The sequence below is a fragment of the Petaurus breviceps genome, unplaced genomic scaffold, assembly GCF_028583685.1.
Source record: "Petaurus breviceps papuanus isolate PSGF00001 unplaced genomic scaffold, PetGlider_PUasm1.0 90686, whole genome shotgun sequence".
Taxonomy (NCBI): domain Eukaryota; kingdom Metazoa; phylum Chordata; class Mammalia; order Diprotodontia; family Petauridae; genus Petaurus; species Petaurus breviceps.
In genome coordinates, this window is record NW_027187309.1 from 5756441 (window position 1) to 5770330 (window position 13890).

At 36.2% G+C, this 13890-nt stretch overlaps 1 protein-coding gene across 1 annotated transcript in view; it reads right to left on the reverse strand.

Moving 5' to 3' along the window:
• Nucleotides 1–13890, reverse strand: part of CSMD1 (CUB and Sushi multiple domains 1) — a 2654573-nt gene that overhangs the window by 904266 nt on the left and 1736417 nt on the right. The window contains exon 9 of the mRNA XM_069065406.1: nucleotides 11764–11888. Coding sequence (XP_068921507.1) covers nucleotides 11764–11888 — 125 coding nt within the window. The remainder of the gene's footprint in view (nucleotides 1–11763; nucleotides 11889–13890) is intronic.

Here is a 13890-nt window from a genome sequence, read left to right on the forward strand (position 1 = left end):
AAATATGGCCTCAGACACATAATAGCTGTGTGGCCCTGGGGAAGTCACTTAACCCTGTTTGCTTCAGTTTCCTCAACTATAAAATGACCTAGAGAAGGAAATCATAAACTACTCCAGAATCTTTGCCAAGAAAACCCCAAATGGGGTCAGGACAAGTAAGACATGACTAAAAGTGACTGAATAGCAAGAACAACAATTTTTACAAAAACTCATTTTATTGAAGGTAGAAATTAAGACTCAGAGGGATAAAGTGATGCTCCTAAAGCCACAAATGTGGGAAGTCACAAAGTCACAAGACTTCCTTGGAAGGGCCCAAGACTTGGCTCCAGGTCTTCTACCTGCTAGTTCACTGCTCTTCATACTTACATTCCCCTCTCTTCCTCTGACCTGGCCTATTGCATGCAACTGTGGTGGTGTATCACTTTTGTACACATTTAGTACTTATACATGTACATGATGTCTCCTCCAATAAAAACCTAAGCTTGCCAAGAGTTGGCACGATTTCTCTTCCTTTTTTATCAGCAATGACTGGCAAGGTATATAGTATGTGTTTAATAAACACTTGTTGATTAACTAATACTCAGTGAAAGGAAAATAGTAAACACTAAGGGTTTGAAAATTAGACTCTGAGGCATTTGGGTAGAGAAATATTGAATTCCCTCCTACTTGGTCCAAGTCTGTGTTTATCTTGCTTTTCTAAAGTCTGAGGTAATAATCCCAAGGTTGTGAATGGACTTAAGTGTTTTCATGAATATGGAGAAGGTCATACAAGTCAATGAACAGAAGCTGATTGAAGCAAACCTAGTTAGGAAGAACTTAAATCAGAATGATTTTTTTATGTGCCAATTCATTCCAACTTCTGTTCTGTATATAGATCTTGGATGCTATGAACCTACAAACATATTACTCAATTAGTTTTTAATTATTCGGTATTTCTTAAGTATACATATTAAGTACTAGAAGATGGCAACTATTTTAATATACTAAAATTTAAATTTTTAAACACTGAACATTTTTCTTCCAAAAGAGAACTTTTCCTAGGTTAAAAATAAAACATAAATACAAGGTCATTTGAACTTAAAAAGTGAATATATGTATTGTGCCTTAAAAGGACATAACAGACAACAAACATGTACACCTCCTACACACTCATGGTTTCTGTCTAATATTAGTCTATTTCGGGGTTCTTGTTTTCAAAAAAGATCATGAATCTCAGATGTTGATTTTTTTCCCACAAGATAAAACAAAATCATTAGCAACATTAATTAGAAAATTTTAGCAATAAAGGTAAAACTGGGGGGAAATGCTCATAGTCAATTTAGAACTTCGATTATGAAAATCTTACATTAAGCAATTAATGTATAATTGCAAGCTACTGTAAGAATAACATCTCATGTAGATCATATATTATCTGTACCACAAACATAACAGGAACCTAGGAACTATTGTTAATTTTATTTCAGTTGAATATATGTAGATATTTCTTATAAGCAAATTCATCCTGTGGGTGCACATACAACTCTATTTAATAAACATATATGTAATGCATATACAGCATTTCTACAAAAATATATACATATGCACACTATGAATATGTTATAATTCCTACCACCAAAGGAGATCAGAACCTGATTATGACTTAGTAGACATATGCAATCTCTGCTCCTTGCTATCTAATAGACTTTTGACAAGTCAGTTGACTTTTTTTTGGACCCTAGATCCTCATCTGTGAAAAAGTAAGGGACTAGATGCTTTTTCAGCTATAAATCTACAATCCTATATTCTTATGTTCCTGGGAAATTACTTAGTGTACACACAAGTGAATTGATTTGCGCAGAGTCACACAACTGGAAATAATAGTTGGGGCATCTGAGACTGTCTTCTTGAACAACAAGCCCAGAATTCTATCACTCTACCTATGCTAATCTGGGGCAGTTAGGTAGTGCCGTGGATAGAGTGCTGAGTAAGACAGCTCCCTGAGTTTGAATTTGACTTCAGACACTTACTAGATGTGTGACCCTGGGCAAGCCACTTACCCTTGTTTGCCTCAGTTTCTTCATTTATAAAATTAGCTGAAGAACAAAACGGCAAACAACTTCAGCATCTTTGCCTTATACATTTACTTGCTGTGTGACTCTGGGCAAGTAAGTAAACCCTGTTTGCCTCAGCTTTCTTATCTTTAAAACGTGCTGGAGAAGGAAACAGCAAACAATTCTAGTATCCTTGCCAAGAAAACCCCAAATGGAGTCAGGAAGAGTCAGACACAACTGAAACGACTGAATGACAACAAAAGAACCTTTTATGATTGGCCATACCATGGCTGCCTCCACATATGCATTTGAGGAAATATATCAAAAACATTTGATTTTATTTTTGTTATATGGATATAGTCAATCAGTCAACTATCATTTATCAAATGCCTACCACATGGTCAAGGACTCTGCTAAGTGCTCTGTGTACTTAGTATATTTTTTAGATAGAGATTGCAATAGAAACAGAGATAGAGATACTTAGGTCCAGAGAGGGGTCTCAGGGCTAGAAAAGGCTATTTTCAAGTCTTGCTTCTCAGAGATACTAGTTATGTGACATTGGGAAAATCACTTAACTTCTTAATATTTTAGTCAACTCTCTAAGATTATAAGTTGTAAAGATGACACTGACCTGCACTGGCAAAGGAAGTTCCTCACTGAGAGGTCCCCAAATTGATGAAGTCACAGGTCTAGTCCCTATCCCATAAGGATATAAGTACATAAATACATTATGTCTGTGTCACAATCTCTATTTATTTAACTATCAATAAAGTCAGGGAGGAGTTTGCTGCTAACTTTTTCTATCACTGTTTTTTTTTTCTTCTAAGATCCCAGTAAAGCATTTTGCCCTTGCTGCCACATTGGCTTTACAGAAAATATCCACCACTGGTATAGTCTTACCCTTGGGACTGGTACCTACTCTGGTTTTCTGCCCTTGGTCAGGCCTGAGGCAGACCATTTAAAAATAGATGCCAGTTAACCAGAAAAACCAAGCTTTTATTAAAAAAAAGATTTTTAAATGACAGTAAAACGCACTTGAGAGTCTCAAATGTGAAATCCTTAATAGGGATCATAACACCTAAACAGAAATAGTAATGCTTATGTATTTCCCCCCTATTATCGCAAATAATAGTAATGAGAATAAGAGCTAGTATTTATATAACACCTTAAGATTTTCAAAGTGCCTTATCTCATTTTATCCTTAGAACAACCCTGTGAGACAGGCACTGTTATTATCTCCATTTTTATAGAGGAGAAAACTGAGGCAAAGTAAATAACTTGCTCAGTCACACTGCTAGTGAGTATCTGAGGTTGGATTTGAATTCATGTCTTCCTAACTCCATATCCACTGTGCCATCAAATTGACTCTAACTATACATCCAACTTAACTGTCTATTTCAAAAAATAGGTTCAAAAATAATGGCTCTGATCCTGGATCCACCATTTATTAGCTACATTCTTGAAGATATTGATGCCATTTATTCAGACAGCTAGAAAACAACTAGATAGGAAAACAATGATTGTAAAGAGCCACTATGGCTTCATCAAGAACAAAGCATGACAAATGGACATAATTTCACTTTTGACAGGATTGCTAAACTAAGAGAAATGGGAAATATTTGCATTCTGTTTACAAACATTTTAGAAACCTTTTAATAAAGAATTTCATACTATTTTCATGGAAAAGATAAAGAGAAATAGATTAGACAATTATGCAACTGAATAGATTCAAAACTCACTGGATGGCTGGTTTCAAAAATAATTTGTTAATGGTTTAATATAAACATGGCTGAAGGTATTAAATGAAGTAACCCATGCTTAGCCCTGTGATGTTAACAGTTTCATCAAGAATTTGACAGAATGTGATTATCAAATTTTCAGACTAAACAGAGGTATGAATGAGTCAGGATCAAATGAAGGTTAGAACAATCAGTTCATAAACATTTATTAAGCACATGCTATGCACCAATCATTGTCCTAAGTGCTGAAAATAAGTACAAAAGACAGTCCCTACTTTCAAGGATCACACAATCTAAGGGGGGGAGACAAGAAGTGCACAAATACAAACAAGCAGATTTCTGGATAAATAGGGAATAATCAAAAAGTAAAGGCACTAGGATTAAGAGGGGCTGGGAAAGGTGTCATGATGGGGTTTTCTTTGGAATTTAAAGCAAGCCAGGGAAGTCAGTAGGCAAAGATGAGAAAGAAAATCAATACAGAAATGGGGGAGAATCAGAGGAAATTCTGAGAACTGAGAAATGGTGACTCTCATTAATGAAATCATCATTAGGCCAATGTCCCTAGACTGAATAGTACATAGAAAGGAGTAAAATTTTACAAAACTTGAAAAGAAGGAGGGGCTAAGTTATAAAGGGTTTTGAATGGCAACGGATTTTGTTTTTTATCCTGGAGGTCATAATAGCTACTGGAGCTTATTAAGTGGTGAGGTAACAAGGTCACACCTGAACTTTATAAAATCAACTTGGTGACTGAATGGGGGATAAATTGGAGCATGAAGAGACTCACAGACAAACCCACAAGTAGGCTGTTGCAATTGTTCAGGGGTGAGTTGATGAGGGACTGCACTGGAGTATTGGCCATATCAGAGGAGAGAGGGGTATATTAAAAAGACATTGCAAAGGCAAAATCAACAAGCCTAAGAGCTGATTGGATATGGGGGGTTGGGAGGAGGGGTAAGAGATAGTAAGGAGTTGAGGATGACATTTAGGTTGCTAGTCTGAGGGACTAGGAGAAGGATGTTGCTCTCAATAGTAACAAGGAAGAGGGGCGGCTAGGTGGCACAGTAAATAGAGCACCGGCCCTGGAGTCAGGAGGACCTGAGTTCAAATCTGACCTCAGACACCTGACACACTTACTAGCCATGTGAACTTGGGCAAGTCACTTAACCCCAATTGCCCTGCCTTTCCCCCTCCAAAAAAAAAAAAAGCAAAAAAAAAATAGTAAAAGGGAAGTTGGGGGGGGGGGCGGAGAGTATTTAGAAGGAAAGATGAGTTACATTTTGGTCATACTGAGTTTAAGATGTCTGCTAGACACAGTTCAAGATGTCTGAAAGGCCCATTGGAGATGTGAGATTAGAGGTCAGAATAGAGGTTAGAGCAAGAGAATCATCAATATAAAGATAATTAAGTCCATGGGAGCTAATGATATCATCAAATGAAGTAGTATAGAGGGAAAAGAGAACAGGGCTCAGGACAGAACCCTGTGGGACATCAATGGTAAGAGGGCATCATTCAGATGATGATCCAGTGAAGAAAATTGAAAAGCAGTAATCAGATAGGTAATAGGACAACCAGGAGAGAGAGAGATATCCTGAAAACCTACAGGGAAGAGTATAGCAAGGAATAGAAAATGATCAATAGTGTTAAAGGCTACAGATATGTTGAAGAGAATGAAGACTGAGGAAAGGTCATTATATTTAACAATTAAGAGATCACTGGTAACTTTGAGGAGAACGGTTTTAATGGAACAATGAAGCTGGAAGCCAGATTGATGGAGAATGAGAGAGACAGACAGACAGAGAGACAGAGAAGAGAGAGAGACAGAGTGCGTGCACCTATTGTGGATGATCTTTTCAAGGAATTTAGCCACAACAGTTGAATGAAATTTGGGGTGATAGTAAGGAAAGCTTAGGGATAACAGGTGGAAGAATTGAGTGAGAACTTTTTGAAGATGAATGAAACATGGACATATCTGAAGGCAGTAGAAAAAGAAGCTGGTGGAGAGTTAGAGAATGAAAATAAATGATAGAGTGGGCATGACAGAGGTACCTAGGGAAAACTTTAGCTTAAAAGGCATATGGAAAATTTAAGGAGGTATAGAAAGATTTTTTAAAAGGGTCTCTGGAACTGGGACAGTGAATACATTGTTGTTACTGTCATTCAGTCTTTCAGTTCATGTCCAACTCTTTATGACTCCATGGACCACTGCAATCCAGGTCTTTCTGCCCTTCACTCTCACTCTTGAGCCCACCTCCTCTTGTCTTCTTCAAAGAATTACTGGCTTAGCTTTTTTGACTAGGTGAAAGAGGCCATTCTTTGCCTAATTTCTTACTTAGCCTTAATCAATGAATGGGCCCTGCTTCAGTCAAACTGAGACCTGGGAAAGACCTTAGATTAAAAAGGCCAAAGTCAACCACTGCATCCAGGGCCATATCCAGTCATTCCTATTTATATCTTGACACTGGAGCCAGATGGGTCCAGAGGAGGTGAGGTTGGTGACTTTGCACAGTCCTCTCTTAGTGAAATCCAATTCACTTGCAAATCCTCTTTGAGAACAAAGGACAAACAATCTCTGTGAATGGTAGCAGGAGCTGCCCCACTAGTACCCAACTGGAACTGCAAGTTGGGCAACACAGCTCTTTCTTTCTCTCATTCATTCGTTCATTCTTTCCTTTCCCTTCCCTCTGTCCACATAGGGTATCATACACTCCTCACCTGTGGGTGCTCTGCCCAAATGAATGTAAATTTTGATCACTAAAACCTGGCAAGATGTCTTGGGGTTTATGGGCTAAAGTTTCTTTTTCTTAAGGACCATGCCTGAATCCAAATCACTCTGGCTCTCATTGATTGGTCAACAATAGTTCCCAGGCCAAATCCCGGTTGGTCACTGTTTGGTCCCTGATTGGCTCAGAGTGAATGTAAGTAGTAATTGTTTCTGTTTTGACCAGAAACCCTGAGGGTCTTCCCCTCTCAGATTGATTTCTTTTTTTGACTAGGTAAGAGGTCATTCTCTACCTTACTTATTGCCTCAGTCAAACTGAGATCTGTTAAAGACCTTAGCTTAAAAAGGGCAATGTCAACCATGGCATCCAGGGATATCTCCAGTTGTCCTGATCTATGTAGTTCCAGATGGCTCCAGAGGAGGAAGTAAGGCTGATGACTTTTCACAGTCCTTACTCACTTAAATCCAATTCACCTGCATGTTATGGCATCACCTCGATGTCATGGTCCGCTTCAAGAAGAAAGAATAAACAACTGCTGCTACTGCTGCTGCTGCTGCTACTACTACTACTATGACATTTATTATCATGCAAAGAAGTCATTTTAGGCTTGATGTTGGGAAAATTGTCCAAACAATTAGAGTTCCCCCTTCTTAGAGGTTGTCAAGAAATAGGTAGATCACCATTTGTTGGGTTTGTTATGGTGGAGATTCATTTCCAGTAGGAGTTGAACTATGTGGTGGTCACTGATATCCCTTCTTACTCCCAAATTTTGTGATTCTGGGAGGAAAAGAAGGGAAGTTATAGTTTTTGCTTCCTAAAGTATTTCTATTTTCATTTGAACTCAGCTTGTAAAAAACACTGAAATCAAGTATATTATCATTAGTTTTAATTTCATTCCACTATTGTCCTAAAATCTAATGGCATGAAATGTCAATCTGGATGTTCTCTTAGTTAAAATGTCAACTGTAGCTCTTGCAGTGATTCCAGCAGGATATGAAATCAGATGAAACCTGTGTCTTGTCTTGTTTACTTTGTTATTTTCCACACCTAGCACAGTGCCTTGAATATACTAAGCCCTTAATAAATGCTTGCTGAAATGAGTTCTTTAAGACAAAAATCACTGCCAATTAAAAGTACTCAATTGATTTTGAACAACTTATAATGATTTATCCAATAAGGAGCCATAAAACTTGTTTTCATATCCTTTAATGAAGTAAGCATGATTTCAAACAAAATCACTTGTATAATTACTAAGCTATGACAACCATTCATCTATCTGTTTAGTAACAGGAAGAAAAAGTAACATTCCTTCAGTTCTCAAAAGCAATTAGCTAATGTGAGTCTTGGCTAACTACCCCCAAATGTCCAGATGTGAAGGATCACTTCTGACTCATAGCAATTTATCAGATGCTTTTATCAAGAAATCCCACTGTAGTCAAAACAGGCTAATTAACAGAGAGTTAGAAACCCTCTGTAAAGATCTATATAAAAGGGGGTGGGAATCATCCTTGTTCCATAGATTTCGAAACATATTTATATAGGAATATAAAGTATTTTTACTCTTAATGAAATTTTGTTGTATTTGATTAATGAAGGGTCTTATAAAATGTATTGCAAAGGTTATTAATGTAAGCCCCTCTTTACATATGAGGGAGGAGAATAATTTTAGATATGCTACCACAGAGTTGTCTTCATATTTACTATTTCTCATTTCTATTCTAGCTAAAATTTATAGTTCCTTATGATCTGGAGTCAGAAAGATATAGGTTCAAATTGTACCTCTGTTCTATGAGTGAACACAAGTCATTTAACCTCTGTGTGTCTCTAACAACTTTCTAGGATGTTTCAGTCAAGATGGAGTTCTCCTATTAAGGAATGGCTCTCAAAGACGATGAAATTACAGGTTATTCAAGTATATGGTCATGGTATAAGAAACAGATGATACTGTTTTATAATGTGAAATATATAGCTGGGGGTCCCTTCAGGAGCATTAGATATTTCAAACAAACTTAACTATTAAAAAATAATTTTATAGAATGGAAAAAAAACCTTGAATTGCATTTTATGTGGAACTTTTAAGATTTCTTCTTGCTTTAAATATAATTTTCAGTTCTATTATCACAGATCTATCAGTCATTTGTAATGAGAAATTCTTAAAAACAAAGAATAAATGATTGATGCACCTAAAAGTTGCAATCTTGAGAAACTTGAGAACTTTAACTGAAGAAAGTATTTTTAATTTCAGGAAAGTCAGCCCAGACACCAAAAAAAAAAAATAATTGAATTCTGTCCTCCTATTCACACTCATGAAGATGTTCATTTCCTTTTTTATTCAGAGAGAAAGTCATCATTATCAGGATCATAGCATGTCAGCCCTAGCAGGGCCTTATAAATATAACCTCCGCATATTACATAAACTGTGCCTTGTTGGGTTGGAAGAACAGAGACTGCCCTGCTCAAAGGAACACAGGCATATGATCAGAAGTGGGGTTTGAATACACTTCATTTGCCTCCAAATTCAGTCATTTTTCCATGAGATCATGATGCCCTTACAGATGTGGCTTTTGATTGTTTCTTAGCCTATTTGGGCTGAGATTAAGTATAGAGATGTGCCTCTTGGCCCATGACACATTAACATTAGTATATTTTTGAAGGCTCCTCTTAAGATTTAAAAGTCATAAAAAAGATTCCTTTATTCAAAATGGCTGACCCCACCACAATTTATCTACTTCATCTGTAGAATTCTCAGCATCAAAATCCTTACTTAAAGGGAAACCTAATAGTACCTATGAAAAACAACATAGTTCACAGCAAATGGGATACAGCAAGATAATGTTGTAAGAAGTGTGAAAACATTGGAAGAAATGAGGCAATGACCTCTGAGTAGCTATGGGAGATAAGAATGTTGAGCAAAGTCTAAAAGGACCGTATGAGGTCTGTAAGGTGGCGAATGACATCACCACATAGAAGTTTGCAATAGGAATGAGTAGAAGACAAACTTTCCACTTCATGGTTTGGTCTAGAAATGAACCTATCCCTTTTCCAGAGCAAGAGGAACTGTGATCACAGACATATCCCCACCTGTTGGTTCCATAAATGATGCTGTTTACTCAAGTAAATACCCTGCTGCAACAGAGCCAGAGGTATCTGTGCATTAGAGCATGGGTAAGGAACAAGTCAAGTCTTTTATGCCCGCCACAGAGAAACAACTCTATTACATAAGACCTTTAACAAAAACCTGAACTGATCTTTCAAATTAAAATATTTGAAAAGATCAAAAACTCAGAAGTAGTTTCTATTGCTTGCTGTAAAGACTTATGTAGTCCTTTCTGCCTCTCATTTCTGGAAAACTTAATATAAAAATTCACTCACTTGTAATATTTTTGAATTTTGCTTATTGTTAAGCTGTTCATTTTATTTTTCCAATTCAATTCACTATATATATATATATATATAACATATATAAATATATATATATATATATATATATATATATATATATATATATATATATAGTCTACAATGTGTAGAATTCCATGGGCTGTAGAGGCATAAAGATAAATAAAACAAAGTCCCAGTCCTCCTAAAGCTTACATTAAGCCAGTTTAAATCCCTAATAAAAAAAAAAAAAACTTCTTTAAAGTTTTGAAAATGTTCTGCTCTATGTAAGGCATACCAACAATCTGAAGAAGAAAAAAATTCTGAAGAAATCTTTTTGGCTGCCTTAAACATTTTCTCAAGCCAAAACTAACAAGAAAATATTGGAGATGTAATTATAGGAAAATCCATTATAGCTATTTTGTTCACTTATTTAGCAACCATATGTTAATTGCCTAATGTGTTCAATGTACTGGGCTTAGTGATGATGTGCCTACAAAATAATTTCCAACCTTATCTCATATTACTTTCCTCCATAAATTTTACAGTCCAGTAAAATCAAAATATTCCTCACTCTCTAAAAGTACCAGATGTATTCTCAACTCCATACCTTTGCTCATGTTGTTCCTTATGCCTAGAAAGCCGGATATGCCCCCCTTTAACTATTTAATTCTTAGCTATCTTTAAACACCCAACTAAAATCCAGTCTTATCCATTAAACCTTCCCTGAACCTAGGTAAAGACATACTTGCTTTGGAACTCACAGAAGAGTTTGTTTTGAACCTCTCTGATACATTTATTATATAATCTTTCATATTATCTCTGTATTTTAGTCCCCTGCTAGATTTAAACTCATTAGAAGCAAGAGTAATACACTATTTAAGTTTAGTAAGCATACCAATACCAAGGCTGGTGCCATGTACACTTCTTTTTCAATACTAAAATATTTGAACAACCTGCAACATTATTTTTATAGGGATTCCTTCTACTAACACAGATCAACATTTATCTATGAATTAGCAGAAGGCATTTAGGAATTGCTTGGTTTGAAAATAAAATTACCATCTTGGATTATCTTTCTATGAAATAAAATAAAAAATAAATATTTTGTTGATCTATTTTATTTTAATACAACACATATTTCCAATGTATGCCTCTCTCTCCTGTATTGCAAACCATTATATCAGACTGTCATCCTTCCTTTGTTTTATCAGATTTTTTTTTTCATAAAACAACAATGACTTTCAGATATACTTGTTAAGTGAAAGCACGAACTTGTTATCTTACCTCAGGAATCCACAAATTGACATATAAAGAAGTTACCACTAGGAAATTATCTAATAGGAATGGAGACACATACTAGTCATTTACATATATTTGAAGAAGGAAGGGAGGGAAACAAGTAGGGAGGAAGAAAGGAAGTGAAGGAAGGAGGAAAGGATGGAAGGAAAGGAAGGATGGAAGGAGGGAGGAAAAGAAAAGGGAAGAGGAGGGAAAGAGGACGGAAAAAGGAAAGGATGGAAAAATGGAGGGAGGAATGGGAAATGGAGAGAGGAAGGAAGGGAAGAAGGAAGGGAACAAAAGGAAAGGAGGCATGGAAGAAGAAAGGAAGGAAAGATGGGTAAAAATATACTGAATGTCTAAACTGGAATCAACCTTAGAAATGATTTAGTTCAATTCCCTCATTTTGCAGATGAGGAAACTAGGTTAAATTACTTGACCCAAGTCACCAAGAGATGTTAATGAAGAGCTGGTACTAGAACCTAGGTTTTTTGACACCCAGATCACTGCTTATTCTATTTATTTACAATGACTCACACTTCAAAGTTCAAATTGGTCACAAAAAGGACCTAGGAAATAAATTAAAATGAGGACCCAAGTTTTATTCCTTACCACGACAGATTGGCCGGTGGTCACTCCATGCTGCTAATGTCTCTGTGACTCTTTGACATGTTATGCTCTTAGAACCCTGAAGTACATAATTATCTTCACAGGAGAACTGGACACTTGCTCCCACCCTAAGGAATCAAGAAACAACAACAACAAAAAGAGTTTATTAGATTTAAAGCCCAGAGAAACCAAAATGCTGCCTGTTGCTAATTTGGAAGAACAGCCAAAACCATCAAAAACTTATATGGAAAAAAGAAATAAAGTTTTGAAAAAATTCAGATAACCAATCATTTTCATTGTGAGGAAAACTTTTGCTTCAAAAGGGGCAAATACCTGTACCATTCCATAGATGTATGAGGAAATGCAGCAGAAAAATATATTTTAAAGCAACACATATCAATTACAGTCAAAGGAAGGCCACATCCTATATGGGGGAAATATATCTCCCTGGAAAATCCTTTCCCACCCCATTTTAATGTAATCTATCCAGGCTACAGTTAGATGAAAAATTACTTTGGCTCTAGTGATACATCTGAAAACATGAAGCTTTGAGGTTGTGAGCATTGACAAAACACTAAAACAGAATAACAATTCGGCAGGTGCATAAGAAAATGTTCAAGTCATAAATCAGGTATGAACACACACCCAATTACTTCTTCTGAGCCTGGCATGTGGCATTAAGCATAGTGCACCATGATTTTATATTCTGACAAGAAATCTCTTTAAGGAGCAAATCCTGCCCATATTTTCTTTTCAACTTGCCACAGAGACTGGGAATGCAGAGGAGAAGTAATGCAAGTGGGAGTACGTTTAGAGAAAGAAGGGATAAGAAAAAGGCAGATTTTTTTATTTCTGTATACTTGAAAGTATACTTCTTTACCATCTGTCTGTACTTCATAATGGAATTTTCACTACACTTAAATATACGTATACGCATGTTAAGCACAAATACACACTCATATGCACATGCAAGATACAAACATAATTTTCTTTGTTTTTGGTCCAAATCTATAATTTCATCCAGTTAGAGAACTAGTCTAGGTTTTTCCTCCACTAGTGAAGAATGACAGCTCAGTTTCAGAGAGGAACAGAACTATATAGTGACATCTATAGTTAGAAAGTCAGTATGTGTCAGCAGCAACACTTGAACCTATACCTTCCTAACATTAAGACTATCTCTCTTTTCAGTATGCTATATAGACACTGACATAGAACCATAGAAAGCCATACAGGCACACCCACAGAGGGCTTTTTCTGCACATACATAAGTTTACTCAAATGTAGAAGTATGTTCGGATACACCGAAATATAGAAATTTGTAATATGCTACACCACACATACATCATACATACATACACACTTACAATATGTGCATGTATTTATATACAAATACATAAATGCATATTGATATTTTCTTATGTGTGTGTTGATAGATAATTCTATCAAGATATTAAAACAAATCTTTTATTCAATGAAATCAATGCAATTGGAATGAAACTAGCAAACAACAAAACCCAACACTAAGCTTTACAATTTGGAAAGTTTTTGTGTGAAACGGTCCTAACTTTATTTTTTTTTCATTTTTCAAATGCTTTATTAACTTCTGATTTACATCATTAATTTCTGCCAGATTTTGAGTTACAAATTTTCTCCCCATTTTTCCCCTACCCACTGCCCCAAAATAGCAGTCCCACAGGATATCCCTTCCTCCAATCTGCTCTCTCCCACATTTTCTCCCATACCCCTTTCGACTTTTCCAGTGGATCTCTATGCTCTAGTGCCTGTATATCTTATTTCCCAATTATATATAAGATAGTATTAATAATAGCATATATATATTTTAAACATTTGATTTTAAAACTTTGAATTCCAGATTCATTCCCTTCCTCCCTTGTCACCCACCCTTACTGGGAAGATAAGCAGTTCAGTATAGGTTGTATATGTGCAGCTAATGCAAAACATTAACATAGGAGATACATTATAAAAGACTGACTATAGGGGTGGCCAGGTAGCACAGCGAGTAAGAGCACCTGCTCCAGTGTTGGGATGACCTGAAGATCGAATCCTGGGCTCAGACACTCAGCACCACACCCATAAATAATTGGCCGTGTAACCTTGAGCAAGTTACTT